This window comes from Molothrus aeneus, chromosome 4 (assembly GCF_037042795.1).
Source record: "Molothrus aeneus isolate 106 chromosome 4, BPBGC_Maene_1.0, whole genome shotgun sequence".
Taxonomy (NCBI): Eukaryota; Metazoa; Chordata; class Aves; order Passeriformes; family Icteridae; genus Molothrus; species Molothrus aeneus.
The window spans coordinates 29,336,016-29,354,319 of record NC_089649.1 but is presented as its reverse complement, the minus strand read 5'-3'; the positions used below and the strand labels follow the sequence as shown (position 1 = coordinate 29,354,319).

At 38.3% G+C, this 18,304-nt stretch overlaps 1 protein-coding gene across 3 annotated transcripts in view; it reads left to right on the top strand.

Annotated features, from left to right (window-relative positions):
- SH3D19 (SH3 domain containing 19) overlaps nt 1-18,304 on the top strand; it is an 81,807-nt gene that overhangs the window by 59,818 nt on the left and 3,685 nt on the right. For all 3 annotated transcript variants that reach the window (XM_066548180.1, XM_066548179.1, XM_066548181.1), the window contains 12 exons: nt 893-1,000; nt 4,392-4,504; nt 6,668-6,726; nt 8,761-9,025; nt 10,237-10,305; nt 11,671-11,743; nt 12,060-12,190; nt 14,562-14,620; nt 16,217-16,404; nt 16,672-16,724; nt 17,231-17,417; nt 18,009-18,106. In XM_066548180.1, coding sequence (XP_066404277.1) covers nt 893-1,000; nt 4,392-4,504; nt 6,668-6,726; nt 8,761-9,025; nt 10,237-10,305; nt 11,671-11,743; nt 12,060-12,190; nt 14,562-14,620; nt 16,217-16,404; nt 16,672-16,724; nt 17,231-17,417; nt 18,009-18,106 — 1,403 coding nt within the window. The remainder of the gene's footprint in view (nt 1-892; nt 1,001-4,391; nt 4,505-6,667; nt 6,727-8,760; nt 9,026-10,236; nt 10,306-11,670; nt 11,744-12,059; nt 12,191-14,561; nt 14,621-16,216; nt 16,405-16,671; nt 16,725-17,230; nt 17,418-18,008; nt 18,107-18,304) is intronic.

Below are 18,304 nucleotides of genomic sequence, written 5' to 3'. Positions count from 1 at the left end.
ACACTTTTATGATACTGTTAAGCATTGCCATTTTACTGCAGAATTTGATAATGTCAGACAAAGAAGTAGCAGTTGTTAAGAAGAAAGAAGTATTGCTCTTTGACATGAAGGTCTACTTGAGAAAGAACACAGTAATTTGGTCTTTATTCATGTACTAGTATTTTTAGAGCTTCCTTCTACATGCACCTATGTTCCTATGCCTGTTAATAAGAGACCAGTGTTTAAGGTAATGAAGCATGAGAAACATTGCTCCTGTCTTACCAGTGGAATGCTTGGGCAGGCTTGTAGAGAAATGAGTGATACAGGCAGGGGCAGAGCTCAGGCACAACTCTCCTTGGTGTGAACCACCATGGGAACTGGTTTATAACCAACAAAATTATGCACAATCTTCAAAAGAATTAGTTGTTCTACAGCAAGGACGTATTGTAATCAGTAGTAGTTAAATGTTTTGTATGTTTCAGTAGGTATTTTATCTGCTGCAGTGCTGATGGTTTAGCTTTGACAAGATTGCATTGATTAAAACTTTTCAGTGAATGTTTTCACATCTATGTCAGTGCATTAGATCAGGTGCTTTGTAAACATTTCCCTAAAGCCATTCTGATTTCAGGTCCCTTTTACCAAGCAATGCAGTTCCACTTGTTCAGTGGCTCATATAATTCCAGAAGGTATCTGGAGCATGTTTATGTTAAGTCAGCTATGAAAGGAGATGTACAAAGAAGAGCTGTTACTTACAAAGAGCTGGCTCTGCTAGTTGCATCAGCCTGATCTATCTATTTTTATTACTGTATTGAGTGTGAAATTTAAATACCCTTAATAATGAAAGCAATATTTGGTAAGATTTGTGTTCAACAAATAAGTATTAAAGATGCTGGGGTTTTTTTTCTCCTTTTAGATCCGTTTCAGTTCCTTACCAAAAGTGAACCTGCCAAGGAACAGACGGCTCAGCCAGCTTTGGCTCGGAAACCCACTGTAATCCGAATCCCAGCTAAACCCGGGAAATGTGAGTTCTTCTCCCAAATGTCTGAGAAATGTGTTAGAAAACCATTTCAACTGGGGCTTAAGTGATTTGCTGTTTAGTAGCTAATACCAGCTGCCAGAGGAATTCCATGGCATGGTTTGACAAGTCAGAGGAGCCAGCCCTGAGGGCTGTGGTGGGAGGCAGAGGTAAATGAGAGTGTTCCACTCTCCCTCCTGCCTCACTGGGCTCCCTCCCTTGAGTTTGATGTCTCAAACCTGATGGAACTAATGCATATCAGAGGTGAAACTGTATGTAAGGGGCAGATCTACAGGCTGGAAAGGAAGACTTGGAGGAGACCCTTGCAGCAGAAGCAACCTTGTTTTGTCTGCTACGAGAGCTGAACCTTTGGCCTAACTGGCTTTAATGCTGACCTTAGCTCAGGTTTAGTGCTGCTCCCAAGCTTCCTTGTCAAAAGAAAAACATTGGTGCATTAAACTTTCCTTCAAATACAACTTGGTTGGGATGTTTAGCATAGTTTTCATCATTTAAATCAAAAAGTTCCTTTGATCCTTGATAGTTTTGAAATCTATGGCCATTTAAGCAAGAATGTTTAGGTAGCAGTTTAAGGGAATAAAAAAAGGCATGTGAGAATAGGGATGCAAAAACCTTATGTGTTCAATTTTGCGTCAGGGTCCTGACTGTAGTTTTCTGAGAGTCACTGCATTGCTAAAGCCTGCCACCTCTAATCTTTTACAGCTTTACAAATGACACTGACAGCATCTCAGAGTGGAAATTTATCAATGAGCCACAAGGTCTTTGTGTTGGTCTTTGTATGCTGGAGTGTGTACTTGCAGAATTCTGTTTGGCTTTATCTTTGATCCTCAGAGCTTAGGGAAAAATGTCAAAAGATAGCTCTTAAAACTCAGGTTTCAAAATCATGTTTTGCCACATTTAGTAGGTGTACAGTCAACTTGTGGAAACTGTATGGCCAGGTGGTATTTCTCATAGTAGTTTCACTCATTATTTCCCATCTCCCCCGTCATCAACCCACTGTTAAAATACTCAATTTTCTTTTCCTCTGCATGTGTAAGAAATGCAGTGGAAATTATTAAAAATGCAGAGAAGACTGGAGATAAAGCTGTGAGGAAAAATCTTTCTGTTAGTACCTGATTAAAAAGAAAAGTTATTTCAATTGGAAGAATATGTTTATGACCTACTGAAAAGGAACTATGACATAATTCTTCTCTATAAAGGAAATTTTAATTACAATTAAAACTAAAGTTAAACAAAAAGCCAACCCACTACCTGACTTTTTTTTCCCTTTTCCTTTTTTTTTCGAGATGGATACCCTTTTGAACTTGTAGATAACTGGGCTCTTGCTGCTCTCTAGTGGTAATTGAAATTTCCACAAAGGACTGCCAGTCCTGTATTTAGCTACAAACAGCAGGAGGTTGTGAAGGACTGCCTGCCTTATGGGAATCAGTGGTTGGAAGATTAATGGGATAGAGGGAACAGAAGCATATTCCAAGAAAGCAGAGTAGCCTTTTGTCAAACAGGAGCTGCTGCAGAAATGTAACCTGTTAAAAGTTAAAAGAGGAGAACAGTACAACTGGGCCAAAATAAAAATTGATATAGTAGAGTTTACATTGTAAAGGGGCCACATAATCTCAGTACAGGTGAGTCTTGTGCCATCTTGTTTATTGAGGAGATAAATTCTGTCAGGAACCAGGAAAAACTGAAAAGCCCCAATAACAAACAAAACAAAATAACACAAATTTTTAAAACCCTCCAAAACTAGCCCACCCAGCACTACCAAAAAGGGGACAGAGCTGCTTAAGAATTTGACCTCCAGTGAAGTTTTCAATTAGGAGTAACATTTTTGTTGAGATGTGGTTAGAAAGGAAACATTAAAGTTCCACTGCAGTTATTACACTTAGAAATCACTGAAAATAATATCTGCCTTCTAGTTCTTGGGGATTTTTTTTTTTTTTTGTTCTTCTAGTTCCTTTAATTCTGACCTTAAAATGAGTAAGGGAGAGGAAATTTGGCTATCCATGTATATAGCAGGATTGGAATTGGTAAATAAATATTTTATGCTTTTTTATCAGTAAGACATGATAAAAAAAGATTTCTTTTGGAATTACTGCCAGGTATTGGTTTTACTTTTCATCCACTGTAGTACCTTAGAAAAGTGATGAACTTTTTTTCCCCGTGCCTGGTCACTGCCAGCTGCCCCGTGCCTGGTCACTGTAACTGTGAGCTTCTCCTAAGAATTGAACTGATCCATTGAACTGAACTGACTCATTTTTAAACATCACAGCAGTGTTTTACATAATAGTAATGCCACAAAAGTGTTGAAAATAAACAACACTGCTCCTTTCTATGTGTTGTTTCTTCGTTAAGAGTAATTTTCGTAAAATGAGCAACTGTTTTGTTTTGAATAGCATCTCTCCTCCTTTTTTTTTGTCATTAGTCTATTAATGTCCAGGCTGTCTACACATATTTTAATGTAACTCCAAGTTCAACTGGAAGTCAGAATAGCTTAAGTGTCTGTGGTTTTTTGTATGAAATTAATTTTCTTGTTAGACAAACAGATTGTAAAATAGATTACATGGTTCCAATATATAAAGACAAAATGTTTGGTAAATATGCTGGTAAAACCTGTCTAAGTACTTCCCAAGTTTCAATGGCAGAGACACTGAAAGCAAATGTCATCTATTTAGAAGGGTTTTCTATTCTTTATTGAGCATGAGGACATCATCACTCTTCACTAGTAAGATCTGTAGTGTTTCCTCTTCCATGTCTAAACTTGCTTTTCTCCTTAAAGACTACCTGGCAACTTCCATCTCTGTTTTCTGTCATCCTGAATTTTGTAGCAGGCAATAATTTATTTTCTTGCCTTTACCTTTCTCGAGATTCTTCCATCCAAGTCTCCTGATCTTTCAGGGTTGCTTGAAATAACCCTCAGCTGTTTTCCAGCCTGAAGGATATTCCAGGAGCTGACAGCTGAAAAAAAAAAAAAGTGAGCCAGTTTAGAAATGTGGTGATGGCGTTTCAGGGTATCCAGTAATGAATCTGACATTCCAAGGGGTAGAAAGTCTTCTACTCATCTAATATTATATCACCAAATATTGCAGCTGAAACTCTGAAATGACTTGCTGGTGTCCTTAGATTAAAGTGAAGATCCATTTTGCAGCATAGGAAGTACTCTGAATTCAGCCTCGGAGTTAGGATGTTCCCCTTGCATCCCTTTTCCAAAGCTTCACTGCTCTTTAAGTGGTTCTTCCCTTTGGCTGCTCCAGCTTTGAGGAAGGAAGTTGCATTCACACAAAAAATGTCCCAAACAAAAGTGGATTCCTTTATCTATTGTTGATCCACATGAAGAGGGTATTAATTAGACTTTCATTTGGGATTTTTTGTTTGTTTATTACAGCTTTAAATGACAACCCACATAGCCCTCCTCCACTTCCTGCTGAAAAGCCTATTGGGAACACATCCAATATCACAGTGGGAAAACTCAGCAGTGGTGACCTAGTGAAAAAAGGGGTAAGTTAGAACTGTTTTCCTGTATTACAGCATTGTCTGCTTTGGTTAAAAGATCTCTTGTGATCCTCAAGCATTTATAAAGTAAGTTGCTTGAAGGACCAGAAGATGAAAACAACTACTCAAAAATATACGGCTTTTTTCTTTTAATTCTGTTCTCTAATTAATTAGGTAATTTAGACTGCTGTCAGTTTTTGAAAAAGACTCTGGTGATTTTACTAAGCTTTGATCATATCTATCTTCAGTTTTCTGTATTCATCATCTGAAATCATGATTCTGCAAGTGAGTGTCAAAAGCATTGCAAAGTGGCTCAAAGTCCAGTGGGATTTACATGGTGAAATGTTGTCAGTGTTGTGCTTTAGAAATGTATTTTTTGCCTTCTTGCACACAATTTCTCTTGGTGTCTGTACTAATTTGCAGGCAGAGAAAACTTTTCTGTAGAAGAATGAAGTTTGCTTTTTTCAGCTTTTTCTGCTGAGTAGAACTACCTATTTTGGGAAGTAAGGCTCTGCTCCTTGCTCTGGGGCACGTACATAGTAATGGTAGGCATTGTAGCTAAATGACATTTGACACAGATTTTCAAAAGGGAGTTAAACTAGAAAATGACAGTAAAATTTACAAATATTGAGTTTTCTGATGACAAGAATGGCAGAGAATCTTGTGAAAGCCACAGGCAGTAAAAGATCAAATCAAATTAAGAGCCCTTACTAGATGGATGCTGCCAACAAATGCCTTTGTAGCTACCTCTGCTATTAAGAGAAAGGATATTAAAATATTGTCATTGAAAAGGATGTGCAGAGAGGTTCCACCTTTTCTGAATAATGCTGAAAAAAATAATTTATGAAACAAGACATTAAATGACATTTTATGCAGTGGAACTCCAAAACTTTTACAGTGTCATCCAGATTATTGTGACAGACGTGTAAGCTTCAGCTTTTAAAAAAAGATTGTATTGAATCCACTGGAACATTGAAATTCTATGTTTGGAAAGGTAAGAGCTGTGCTTCTAAAACTAGTATTGTCAGTGGAAGTGATTAAATGGCAACAGCAAAAATTGTTGCCCATAAGCAACAATTGGCAGTTGGCACAGATTTCTTCCTTTTCACACAGAAGAGGAAAATTTTTGATATGAGGATAACATCCTCATCTGAAAGTGGCAGGTTGTTTTCTTTCTAATAGGGTCATTTAATCAGAACATGAAATTTTGGAACTCAATCAAGGCTTAGATTTTATCACAAAATATATCTCGGTGTTTTCTAGATGAGAAGAATCACAGAAATTGTTCGAGTTTCAGGCATATTCAAGCAGCTAATTAAGTAAACAAGACTGTTCAGACCTATCTAGAAGTACTGGTTCAGAAAGGGTTCTTTTGAACCCAGATTCAGCACTCTGGTTTATGATGCTGTTCCAGAAGCAGCTGTGCTTGTTCCCCAGAGCTGGCAGAACTCTCTGGCACTGGGATGAAAACGAACAGCAGGAGGCAGTAAGGATGGTCACTTGTTAATCCATTGCTGTGGTCCAAGCCCTTCAGACATGGCACATGTCCTCCTCTCTGACTGCTGTATGGGGGTAATCTCTGGCAGGGCAGCATGGGCAGCTGGGAGGAGTGATGCCTTAATCTGCCAAAGCAAGATTCACTGGGATTTGTGTGTTAGATCTCTAGCAAACATATTTTGATGCCTTCTTTAATGGGAGCTAATGTTGTTTGCAAGAGATGCTGTCCTGTGCGAGTTGCATTAATGTCATGTTTTCTGCTTTAAGCCTGTTCAAAGTGTTCCATGTGTCAAAGTTAAATCCAAGTTGATAAAGCAAATCCCTGTGGGCAGCGTAATTGTACAGTTGTATGACTCTCTTGGAATTGGCTCTTAAGTCCTTACTGGCATGTAGTAGGAAAGGAGGGGCTGGGTCATACTTAATGCACAATTGAAGCTATCTTTCAGGTGGTAAATCAGCTTATTTGCCCTCCATATTTTTCTCCATATCCAACAACACTTTAAAATTGCAGAATCACACCATAATTCTTACTACTTTGCTCACAGACCTTCAGAAATTCTTGTTTTTCATGTCCATATGATAGAATTTTATATAAGAATTATATCATTTAAACAGGATTTTTTATTTTCCTTAGGCTTAAAGAAATGTCTTTTTTCTTTTGAATGGTTGTAGGAGTTGGATCACTCAGAACAAGGTGGAGTGCCTCAGCTAGAACCTCTACTACCCCCAAGGTGAGTGTGGTTCTCCAAAAGCCCTTAAAAGTGCTGTTTCTAAATTAATTTGCATAGTTATTCTCAGTGTAGACACTATTGACTCCAGCCATAGCTCAACAGTCTTGGCTGGGCACACTGCTCACTAATAAATAGGCAGGACCAAGTTGGTAGCTGTTTAATACTTGTTTGTACAGTATGGTATGAGCAGGGAGGTTATAGGAGAGCAGCTGTTTGACTTTTCAGCTAATGTACAGTGGCTGCTGACAGTCATTCCTTTCTGAATCTTTAACCTTTTCACCCACAGCACTTGCACTTGTGGTGGGATTTGAGTGGTGAAGGAATGGAGGTGGCAGATGATGCCAGCCTGAAAAGGGCAGATGCTGGACCAGCACCTTCCCAGAAGCACTGGCTAGTCTATACAGTTTGGACCTAAAATGCAGGTGCAGGATCAATGATAACCTTGGGGTTTTTTATTCTTGTGAGCCAAAAAGAAAGAATGTGTGCAAGGGCGAAAGTTGCTGGACCAGCCTTTAATTCATGTCCATCAGTGCCAGAGACACAGTGGATGGAGATCTGGCATTGACTGGCTAGCCCACTGTGGGTATCTCAGTGTTTGCATTCTTAATCTGTGAGTTTAAACACAAGAGTTTGCTCTGTTGTGTTAGGACAAGAGAATATTTTCTGTTATTGAAATGAGTCTATCAAAAATAATAAGGATTAATTAACAGGAAAGAACATGGATGTGCCACAAGGAAACACCTCATTTACTGGCTTGTTCCTTCCCCACATTCTGTTTAGCATAACATTCTTGATTCTTATGAGGTTCTCTGGGACTGCAGTAAATATTTTGTCCTTTCACTCTTCTGCTCAAATGGATTTTTAATTTATTTTAAGTAAGCAGTAATTGTTCGCTGAATTGCTTGTTAGGGTCTTCTTGTTTAGTTAAGTTGCTTTAAAAATGTGTGAGTTGGTCTGTTTACAGATTTAAAGTAGTTTAACTTGGAATATCCCCTTTTGTCAATATTAAAAATGTTTAGTTTAAGATGAGGCCAAGAAAAGGAAGAGATGGATGATGAAGAGAAGTGGAAAAATTTTTTTGACATTTAAAAATTGTTCCATACTCAAATAGCAAGAGAACTCTTATCAGGAGCATTAATAGAGCACTAGTATCTTCTCAAGTGATGGGTGACACTCACAAAATGTGTTAGAATGATACTTCAAAGATCCCTCAATGCACACTTTCTGGGGTTGATAATTTTTGCAGACCCATGAGGATTGTACATGAGCAAATAATTACGCTGAATTACATTATATGAAACAAAAAAACAGTTGTAGCAGAAACTCACAGTAACTGGTTGAAGATATCCCAATAACAATCAAATGATACTGTAATTTTGGAATATTACTATTAATATTAATTGCTAGTAAATATTACTTCTGTCACTTGCTAGTCTCTGATTTTGGTTTCTAAACTGCTTGTCTGCTAATAGGAGTGTGGGGCCTTTAGCATTGCCAGAGAACTTGAGTGTTTTCACCAGTGTTTTCTTTCTGTGGTAGACATCTGTTGCATAAAAAATGGTAAATTCTGCTGTAGATGGCAGTGTGCAAAGTGGTGTGATATGTCATGAGTTTCATCAGAGTCACTTCAGGTAAGTGACATCCCAAGGAATGAGCTAGTTGATTCCTGAAGACCAGTTTTCACAAAAGGTCTCCAATAGCAGAACTTCATCCTGCAGCAGCTACAAAGAAAGCTTTTTCTGGAGGTGGATTGCTGAAACAAATCCTCCTTATTTAGTGGGCTCCCCAGAAAGCTGGCAGGCTGCTGGTGAGCAGACTTGGAAATATGTAGTCAAAGGATCTATCTCAGGGCTTGATCATCTGGTCCCAGTCAGGATCTGAAGAGTTCATGTATTCCTGGAAAGCTTCAGACACTACAAACTGTACACCCCAGGTCATCACAAATCTTGTTTCCTTACTGCACACTCTGTATCTAGGGTGAAGTGGCAGGCTTATTAATATGTATATTTCTCTGATGGTTTGCACAATTTTTAGGCCTGTGGATGGAAAAATTATACCTGCTCGACCTCCCCCACCTAAAAGTGTTCCTGGAAGGCCACCTCCACCAAAATTCTCTGCAGCCAAGACCTCCTCCCAGAAGGATGTTCTTTCGCGATCTAGTTCGGACATCGCTTCTGATAAAAAAAACAACAAGTTCAGGTTGGGACCCAAGAGAGCAAAAAGTGCAGTCTTTAAAAATCCAGATCCAGCATTACCTCCTAGACCTAAACCAGGTCATCCTCTCTACAATAAATACATGGTGAGAGTTGAGATATTCTGTCTGAGTACATTGTTTTTATAAAACAGTGCTGGTTAAAATAGTAGAAAAAAAGGTAGTTAAACCTGCTAAAGTAGGTTACTATTATGTGGCTTTCAAAGTGCATCTATCAGCATAATCTTCCCTAGAAATTGCTAGTAGATAAATAGTAATAAGTCCTGTGAGGCAATATTGGAGAAAGCAATAAATACATGTAAAGTATAGACCTGTGTGGTGTATTTCTGTGTATATATGTAATTATATTATCTTTAATGCATAGCTCTTGGGGCTTGGGGGTTCTTTTTCCAGTCACCGGTTCTGAATTCTCTTTCAGTGAGATTATGCTGAATAATTACATTTTTATATTGGTTCAGCCATACATATCAAAATGCTTAGGGAAACTGGGGAAGCATTGGAACTTATAAAGTAGTTGACCTTGTTTAATCAAGCTTGCAAAGTGTGAGGAATGTAACATTGCAAATCTTATATTTTTCATGCTATTGATGCCATCCCTTTTCATTCTAAAAATGGTTTTGGTATTGTATGTGTTATTAAGGAATTTTAAATACAAATGGATCAACGCTACAAATGGATCAACGCTGCAAATAAAAACAAAGAAGGTCTTTCCCCAGAAACTTGAAACTGGTCAGTGATAGAGCTGATAGCTGATTGAACTGGTGCTGTTGTCAAAAAAAGCAGCCATGCAGCCATAGCATGAACAGCATCAAAATTCCATCAGCATGAAGTGGAAACTTTCTGTTGCCACCTTTTTAATCTTTCACTTTTGCATTTAGAGTTTTGTGTATGAAATTTTTTCTGTAGGAGATCAGTAGTAATTTCCTGCCCTGAAGTTTTACTGTCAATGGAAAATTTCCTCCCAGGGTGTTTTTCTAGTGCCCTCCATGACAAATGAATATATTTCTGCATCAGAGTCTTTCTGAATATCTTGTAGTGTACAGTGTGATACCAGTTAAGTGTCTAAGACACTTTTAAAGGGGGTGACACCCCCTGAGTTTTTCAGAGTGTCAGTTCATATCACCAGCGGTCTGTTCTGAATGCCTTCCAAAGGAACCTGTCCTCTTCCACTGGACTCCTAATTACCTGTAGTGGGTGGTTTAAATAGTTCAATCATCTGACTATTATCACTTGAAGTGAAAATCTGAGATGCTTAGAAGTGAAAAAAACTTTTCCATTTGCCTCTGTTTCTCTTCAAGCTGCCTGTGCCTCATGGAGTTGCCAAGGAAGATTGTCTTCCCAGGAGCACTGGAGAACTGTCCTGTAAGGTAAGGTGCTTCTTTCCTGCTGGCTTAAATATTCAATGAACAAGACTCCTGTTGCAGTGAAGTATCAAATGTTTTAGTCTTCAGAGGTTACACTGAGACATGTAATAGTGATTTATTAAATCCTTGTGTTTCTGTAATCAAAACAAAACAACTGCCAAAACAAAACCCAATAATGGTGATTTGCCTCATAGCACAGGGATATTCAGCTTATGGAACAGAGCAAGAGTAATTACTTGGAGTGCCAGAAGGGAGAGGAAACTGGTAAAGTTCCTCCATCTCATAGGAAAATAATCACTCCCTTGGCTGAGTATCTGAGAATTGAGCAAAAGATAAATGAGTACCTTATGAAGTGCTGTACAGGATACATCAGCAAATTGGCTTTGACATACGAACTTCAAACTATGTTCTTCTCTCTGCTTCTACAGATCCTGACTTGGTTTTAGGGCATGACCCTATTAATATTAAATAGCTAATGGAAATTAGAGCAATGAGCAGCCTTTTTGACTATTATCAAAAGCCTATATAGCTGAAATAGATTTCTATGCAGTATGTTGTTGTTTGTTGTAATTCAGGTCTTATCTTTGTCTATGTTTGGGATTATTGGTGGGGTTTTTTTGGGGTTTTCTGTGGGTTTTTTGGTGGTTTGTTTGTTGGTTGGTTTTTTTGGGTTTTTTGTTTGGTTTTTTGGTTTGGTTTGGTTTGGTTTGGTTTGGGGTTTTTTTTGTACATAGTGAATTACTTTGAATGTAATTCACACACTGTCGTTGCCATCAGTACAGCCTAAAAATTCCTAGTGGGTGGGACAGAGAAGGTGGCTCAGCATTTTGAATATAATTTCTCTTTACAAAGATGCCACAACAAAACTGTCAGCTCCTCTCAGTGTTACCTTAGTGTAAGCAAAGGCATAGTGGCTTCCTTCTCCTCTTGGAATGTTTGTTGGCATATTGCTGTTCCTGCTGAGTGTGCTGGGGCAGAGTTGGGTTGGGTGTTCTCTCAAGCAAGGAAGAGTGACTGGTGGCACCAAATAGGAAGCACCAGTGCAGAATTTGTCCACAGCCCTTGCAATGAGTGTTGCTATCAGTGCTGCAGATTTCTGACCCACAGAGATAGCTGAGGCTTCTTCTATATTGGAAAAGTTGTATGCCTTCCCTTCCATTCACTGGCTCAAAGGTAGATTTTGGTGAAATGTATTCTTGTTTACACTGGCAAAAGGTATACAGAATTCAGACCAATAGCCATTTCCTTCTGCAATACCAGAACAACTCTATTTCCAAAGTCAGAAAATGAATTCAGGAGTACATAACAGAGAATCTGTTAGTATCTTCCATGATTTATAAACTACTTGGATTTATTTGTTGTTGTCAGGATTCAAATCACCCTCCAAAGGTTTCTGACACAAGTGCACCTCATGCTGTAGTCCTGCACGATTTTCCTGCAGGTAAGTAAATGTGAATATTCTGGAAGCATGTTTTACTCTTAAGACTTTCAAATGGATCTTTTCTTAGAAATTAGAGCTTAAAAATGGTGTGGAAGCTCAGTCTGCAAGGTCTGCACATAGAGTTGCTCAAATCAGTGGGTTTAGCTGTGGATGGGTCTTTCTTTCAGTTAAAGCTAATTTAATTTATCAGGTAAAATTAAGACTCTTTTAAAACTCATTCTGGTTTTGTCTGTAGTATTTGTGTTAAGAAGGTTTTACTCAGAGAAAATCAGTGAGTGTGACAAGTACTGTTAACTGCAATGATGTTGTCTTACAGAGCATGCTGATGACTTGGACCTTCATTCTGGAGACACTGTTTGTCTTTTGGAGAAAATTGATAGCGAGTGGTACAGAGGAAAATGTGGGAATCGCACAGGGATATTTCCTGCCAACTTTGTTAAAGTGGTTGTATGTAGGCTTTGTATACATTGCTACATAACATCCTGTTGCATTTGTTTGCTAAGGCTATTTCTATTTTGCTAAGGCTCCTGTGTGTTTAACTCCATTATGCATTTAGATAATCTCTTATCCCACTGGCAGCACAGAAGACTCATCAACTTGTTTGTGTGGTATTAGAAAGATGCTTGATTTGGCACAACCAGCTTGTGTTATGGGGAATAATTTGCTGTCAATTTAAAGCCAAGTGAGAAAATCATTTCCCTTACCAGACTCTCTTTGGAAACATGCATAGTTTCTCAGGGTCCTCAAAGCAGATTATTTTTTGACAGCTGCACGTCAGAATCAACTCTGGATATTAAGATGGTTGATTTTTGTGCCTCCCCGCAGTTCCCTATCTTCTGTCATTTTCTCATCCCTTGAACTTTGCTGGAATCACCACTTTTTTAGTCATGTAATGAACTAGGTCAGAGTAGAAATTTGAAACCATTTGGGTTTTTTTTTTTCTTCCTAGAATACTGTTTTTTCCAACAGGATCAATTTGCCTAAGTGGTTTTCTAAGTGGCTGCACAAATGGTTGTGCTGGCACAGTGCAGGAGATTGTGTTGTTGCAAATGAGCAGCTCAAAGCAATCCTGTTCCTCAATGTGACACTTGACAGTGAGTGGAAGGCAAGAGACAGGTGCTCTTTTGGAGCCCAATGGTAATTCATTTAAAAGAGATACAGTATGGTTCCCTGCAGTCAAATGCTGGGTCAAACCTATTGCAAGCCTGAGTCTGACACTGAAGTCCGTTTTGTGACAGTGGGAAGGGCATTGGGCTGTCCACACCAGCCATGTGGACATGGAGGAATGCCAGAGTGACACCGGGATGCTGGGAAGGTGCATGGCTTGGCACTAAAGACAGGAGGTGTCTGTGGCAGCACTTCCTGGGCCAGCACAGCTGGCATAGTGAGTCCTGCTGCTGCATGGGCAATACCAAGGATTTGGTGGACATCAGAGAGGGTAGGGTGTCTGTTTAGTTTGTAATGGTGGTATTGGAGAAAAATTTTAACATCTGAGAAGTGCTGAAGAATAAAAACTAAATTCATAGTTAGTAGTAATGGAACCATGCTTGATTCACTTTCACAAGACAGATTTGTCAGCTAAATTGATTGGCTGCTTCTGCACAGACCAACAGTTCCATTTAAAAGCTCTTGCTTCTACTGATAGCTAATGAAGAAAAGATTTTATGTTAAAGCAGTGGAGTGAGTATTTGAGGTCAAATTCAGCATTGATACAGACAGATACAACTTCATAAAAGCTAGGGAAAATGCATTTCTATTTCAGTTGTAAAAGATGATTATCCTTTGAGGGCAAAAATCTTTTGTTTGAGAATTTGGGTTTTTTTTAAAAAGAAAAAAGAGTGCAGTACATGAAGCTAATTTACTTGAGTGAATTCTCAAGAGTGCAGTACGTGAGGCTAATTTACTTGAGTGAATTCTCCTGTTAATTCATGTCAGATTTCATCTTGATACAAGGTCTCCATACAATACACTGCAATGTGTTTTACAATATTGAGCTGGGTAGTAGTTTGGATCTAGACACCTAACAATAATACATAGTTAGGCTTGCAATAGAACCTTCAGAGCACCACAGATATCAGCTCCTTCAGCAAGAGCAATGCAGAGATTATTTGTCATAAAAGGCATTGAGATTTCCTCCAGTGCTTCACACAAGCTATGGAACATTCCTGTTGATTTAATGGGAGCTGCCTGTATAATAGTGAGCTGTAACCCAAAGCTCCTCACCAGGGCCTCTCAGCTCCTAGTCCTGTACATCTCACAGATCATCCTTCGTGTCACACCAAAAATACAGTTGAAATCCTCCTGTGATAAAGGACTTGAATGTTGGGTATTTGATATACTGGTGTGTTGATTTTAAAGTTGTATTTCTCTAATTCAAGTGAGATTTGTGAGATGTGGTTTCGTTTGGAGAGCAGTTGGCTACCAAAGCACAGAAGGGATAAGTGTAAACAGTAGTTTTGTCTATTGTGCTGTACTGTGCTAGTAAATAATTGAGAGCAATTACTAGTTGAGAATTGGGATCTAATTCAACAACATGTGGTAGCATCTAGTCACATATTCTGTCAGTCATGCTACAAGTAGAAACAATAAACCGGCTTCATAAAACAAAACATTAAATATTGCTCCTTGTTTGCATAAGATTAAAAAATGAGAAAACAGGCATAAATTTACATTAATGTGATCATATATCAGAGCTTGCCAGGGATTACAGAGTGTCACACATCTAAAAAACAGATTATTTTAACCAGTTTCAAGTTTATTGTGGTTAGTTGCCATGAGCTTGTAATGGAAGATATAATTTATTTTATTGTCTTATTAGATTGATGTTCCAGAAGAAGCCAACAAGAAAAAAATACCCTCTTCGTCACAATGTATCAAGTGAGTCAGATGAATCTTATTTGCTTTCTCATGTTGATTTACAAGGAATGAAAAAGAAATATTAACTTTGAAACAGGGGCTCTCTGCACTGAGGTTAATAGGGTTAACAATTTATTCACCAAAATACATTGTAAAAATTAAATTATATGTTTTAAAAATCTGAATGTTTATGATGATTTATAAAGACTCATATTTAGTTTTAAAAAGCCTAAAACCATCCTTTCATGAAAACTGGTTCCAGAAACCATGAACCAATCTAATTAACTTCAGCAGCACTGTACACCTCTCTTTGCTCCTGACCTTGCTGCTTTCTTCCATTGTCCTCACAAAATGGAACATGGTAGGGCTCCTACTCATGGGAAAGAACAAGATACAAAGGAACAGAACATATAGAGGTGCTTTAGGCAGAGAAATCTCTCTGTCCCTCAGGTGTGCAGATGTATGGGTAAATCCAAAGTTGCCCCCAAATTATCAAATGAATTGCCAGCACTTTCATTTCTGATTTTAAAACAACTTGTACTATTTGTGGGCAAGAAATGATTTTTCATGTTACTCATTTCTCAGTGATGTTTATTGGATTTCATAATCCTTCATTCCAGGAATTAAAGCAAATTCATGCAGAGGCAGGAGCAACTAGTGTCAGTGGGATCATTCAGTTGTTCTTTAGATGAAGCTTGGTTTGTCAGGAACAAAACTTTATTTTAAAAAGTTGCTTCTGAAGCTAAGAAAGAAACAGAAAGTTCTAGCTCTGTCCTGAAAGAAACACCTTTGCAAAGATACTTGGTGGGGGACAGGGGTTGGAATCAAGCTGCTTACTTTGTTTGTGTGCTATGAATATATAGAAAGAATTAAAGCCTATTACTGCTTTTTTCCAGCATGGCATTTCTGATTAACCAAAAATTTTCTTAGGTTAATTTCATAAATTTAGTTTATTAGGTTCTTAAATAATGAAATCAATTTAAGTCAGGGGGAAAAATAATTAGGATTTTTTTCAGTGCTGTACCAAAGTATATAAAATTTATCAGATGCATTGAAGCTTCTTTCTTTGATAGATAAGCTTTTTCCCTGTAAGATTGAAGGGATGGATTTTACAGAATAAAGTATTTTAAAGTAGATAAAAACTAGCTTCTTCCTATGAAACCTCCATGTATTTGGGACAAATACACAGCACTCACCCCCACCCATGTTTGAGTGCATCTAAATGGGATGCTAGCTCAAAAAATAATCAAACTCTTAACAAAAGTGTACCAGGACACTTGCTTGGATATAGGCAAAGATATGAAATTGGACAGGTGACTGAGAAACAAGGGGGTTTATTGTTGCTTGGAAGGGAAATAGGGTCTTTTGCAAAATACTGTAACAGCCAGCAATTGGGATGCAGAAATTGCATCTGGCTTCTCCAGACTCTGTACTCATTCTATTCAGAAAGCAGAGATTAGAACCAGGGCAGGCCCCCAATTTTCCACCTGTCCTATCTTCAGTGCATTTTTAATCATTTTAATTAAAATATCAATCCATATATTGCACACAATGCTGTCTTATTAAGTAGACAGTAATAATAAAGAAGCAGAATAATTTTCTCTTTTGTTTGTGCAGAGGTCCAAGGTGTGTAGCACGCTTTGAATACATTGGAGATCAGAAAGATGAGCTCAGTTTTTCAGAAGGTGAAACTATTATCCTGAAAGAATATGTAAATGAAGAGTGGGCCAAAGGAGAGCTCAAAGGCACATCTGGAATTTTCCCCTTGAACTTCGTGGAAGTAATTGAAGACCTACCTGGAACAGGTATGAATATGTTTGCAAAAGTCTTCAAGAGCATGGTTTTATACTTAATGCAAATAGGCAGCATATAGGAGAAAATTCCAAAAGGACAGTGATTGCAGAAAAGAGGTAAAAAGAGAGGGAAGACTGATAAAAAACCCATCAAAATTAACAGTAGGACTTCTTAAGAAGCTATTCTTAATAATTACTTCAAATATCTAAAATCTCTGTCATTAGTAACATTCTGAATAGACACTGCTTCTGTTCTTAAGTTGTGCTTTACTTACATAGGTACAGAAACAGCACTGAAGAATAAGGTGGAGGTTTTGTCTTCCCTTCCTCAGGTAATAAAACTGTATAGGTGAGGGCCAGAATTTATGTATAGATTTACAGAGACTCTATTATAATGTGGGAGTAACTGCAGAATGTGACACCACTACCACTCCCACAACACACAATGCTGCATTGTCACACCTCAGTTCTGACACAAGGCCTAAGCTGATTGAATTCAGAGCTTCTGACAAATTAACATTAGTAAATTTTTATCCTTTGTGCTGAAGGAAATTCTTGTTAGCTCTATTTTAAGTATTGCTGCAGTGATCTAATTTTGAATGTATTAATCCTTTCCCCTGCCACCAGAGATAAAAAGGAATGTGGCTGAGCCTAGATGAAATTCTGTGGTGTTAATTGCTCAAATGGAATTCTGGTCTACATCTGCAGCAGCACTTTTGTATTGGGAGGGTGTCAGGACAGCCACGTGCTGTACAGCTGCTTTCAGCAGCATCCATCAGTTTTTTGGGCTCCATTCACACTTCTAAAATTAATGCAGCTCTTCTGTTAACTTGAACAGAGCAGCAGACGCTCACTGGAGTGGTGTGAAGCGCTTCATGATTTTACAGCAGAAACCAAAGATGATCTGTCCTTCAGAAAGGGAGACTACATCCAAATACTGGAACAAGTCGATTTGGAGTGGTATAGAGGAAGATTGAATGGAAAGGAAGGGATTTTCCCAGCAGTTTTTGTTCAGACCTGCTCAGGTACAGTGCTCCTATAGATGGCAATTCATTATTCACTGGGTTGTGCCAGTCATGACAGCTGTGGGAGAGCACAACGACATCAACAAGTCACACACCACCAGAGTCCTCAGTATTCTAAAGCTAAACTTAAGTTTTGAACCAACCACTCCAATAATGGCAATATCTCATGTTCTAGTCAGTGACACAGACTCTGGGATGTTTTCCAGTGTGGTTTGGGCACAGGAAAAACAGGGCCACTGAGCCACCTTTAAGGAGTAATTCAGGAGTATTGATGCTGCTTCATCTTAGAGCAGAAAGAGGCAAAGTCAGCATTTATTATGTATCACCATTGGGAAGTTCAAGTTAAGTGAGTTCTAAATTTAGTCTGCTTAGAAGCAGAAATGTGAGCCTGTGTAATACTATAAAATGGACTGGTGGCAGTAGAGTTTTTATTGCAGTAGGACAGTGAATTCAGTACAGCAGTAGCAATAACATTTGGACAACCTGTAGCACAATACTGGGGAGGAAATAAGAGAATGACAGGAAACTTCTCCAGAAACAGAGATTTATTTCACTCCCATGCAAGTAACTTCTCTTGTCCATGTTCTGTAGCCAAGGTAGAGCTGTCACAGCCTGGAGGAGGGAAGAAAGGAAAAGCCAAAGCTCTTTATGATTTTCATGGAGAAAATGAAGATGAGCTTTCCTTCAAAGTAAGTAACTCTCTTAGACCAATTTTCAAGAGGTCTCATGCTCCTAAGGAGTGCTAAAAAATAAGGTTCATCCCCTGTGAATGTGGGCTTTAGACAAGAAGGATGAAGCACATAGATATTAACATACATATTAATATGCATAGATACTAACACACTTGATAAGTGGTCTCTCTAAAAGATATTTTTTCCCTTATCACT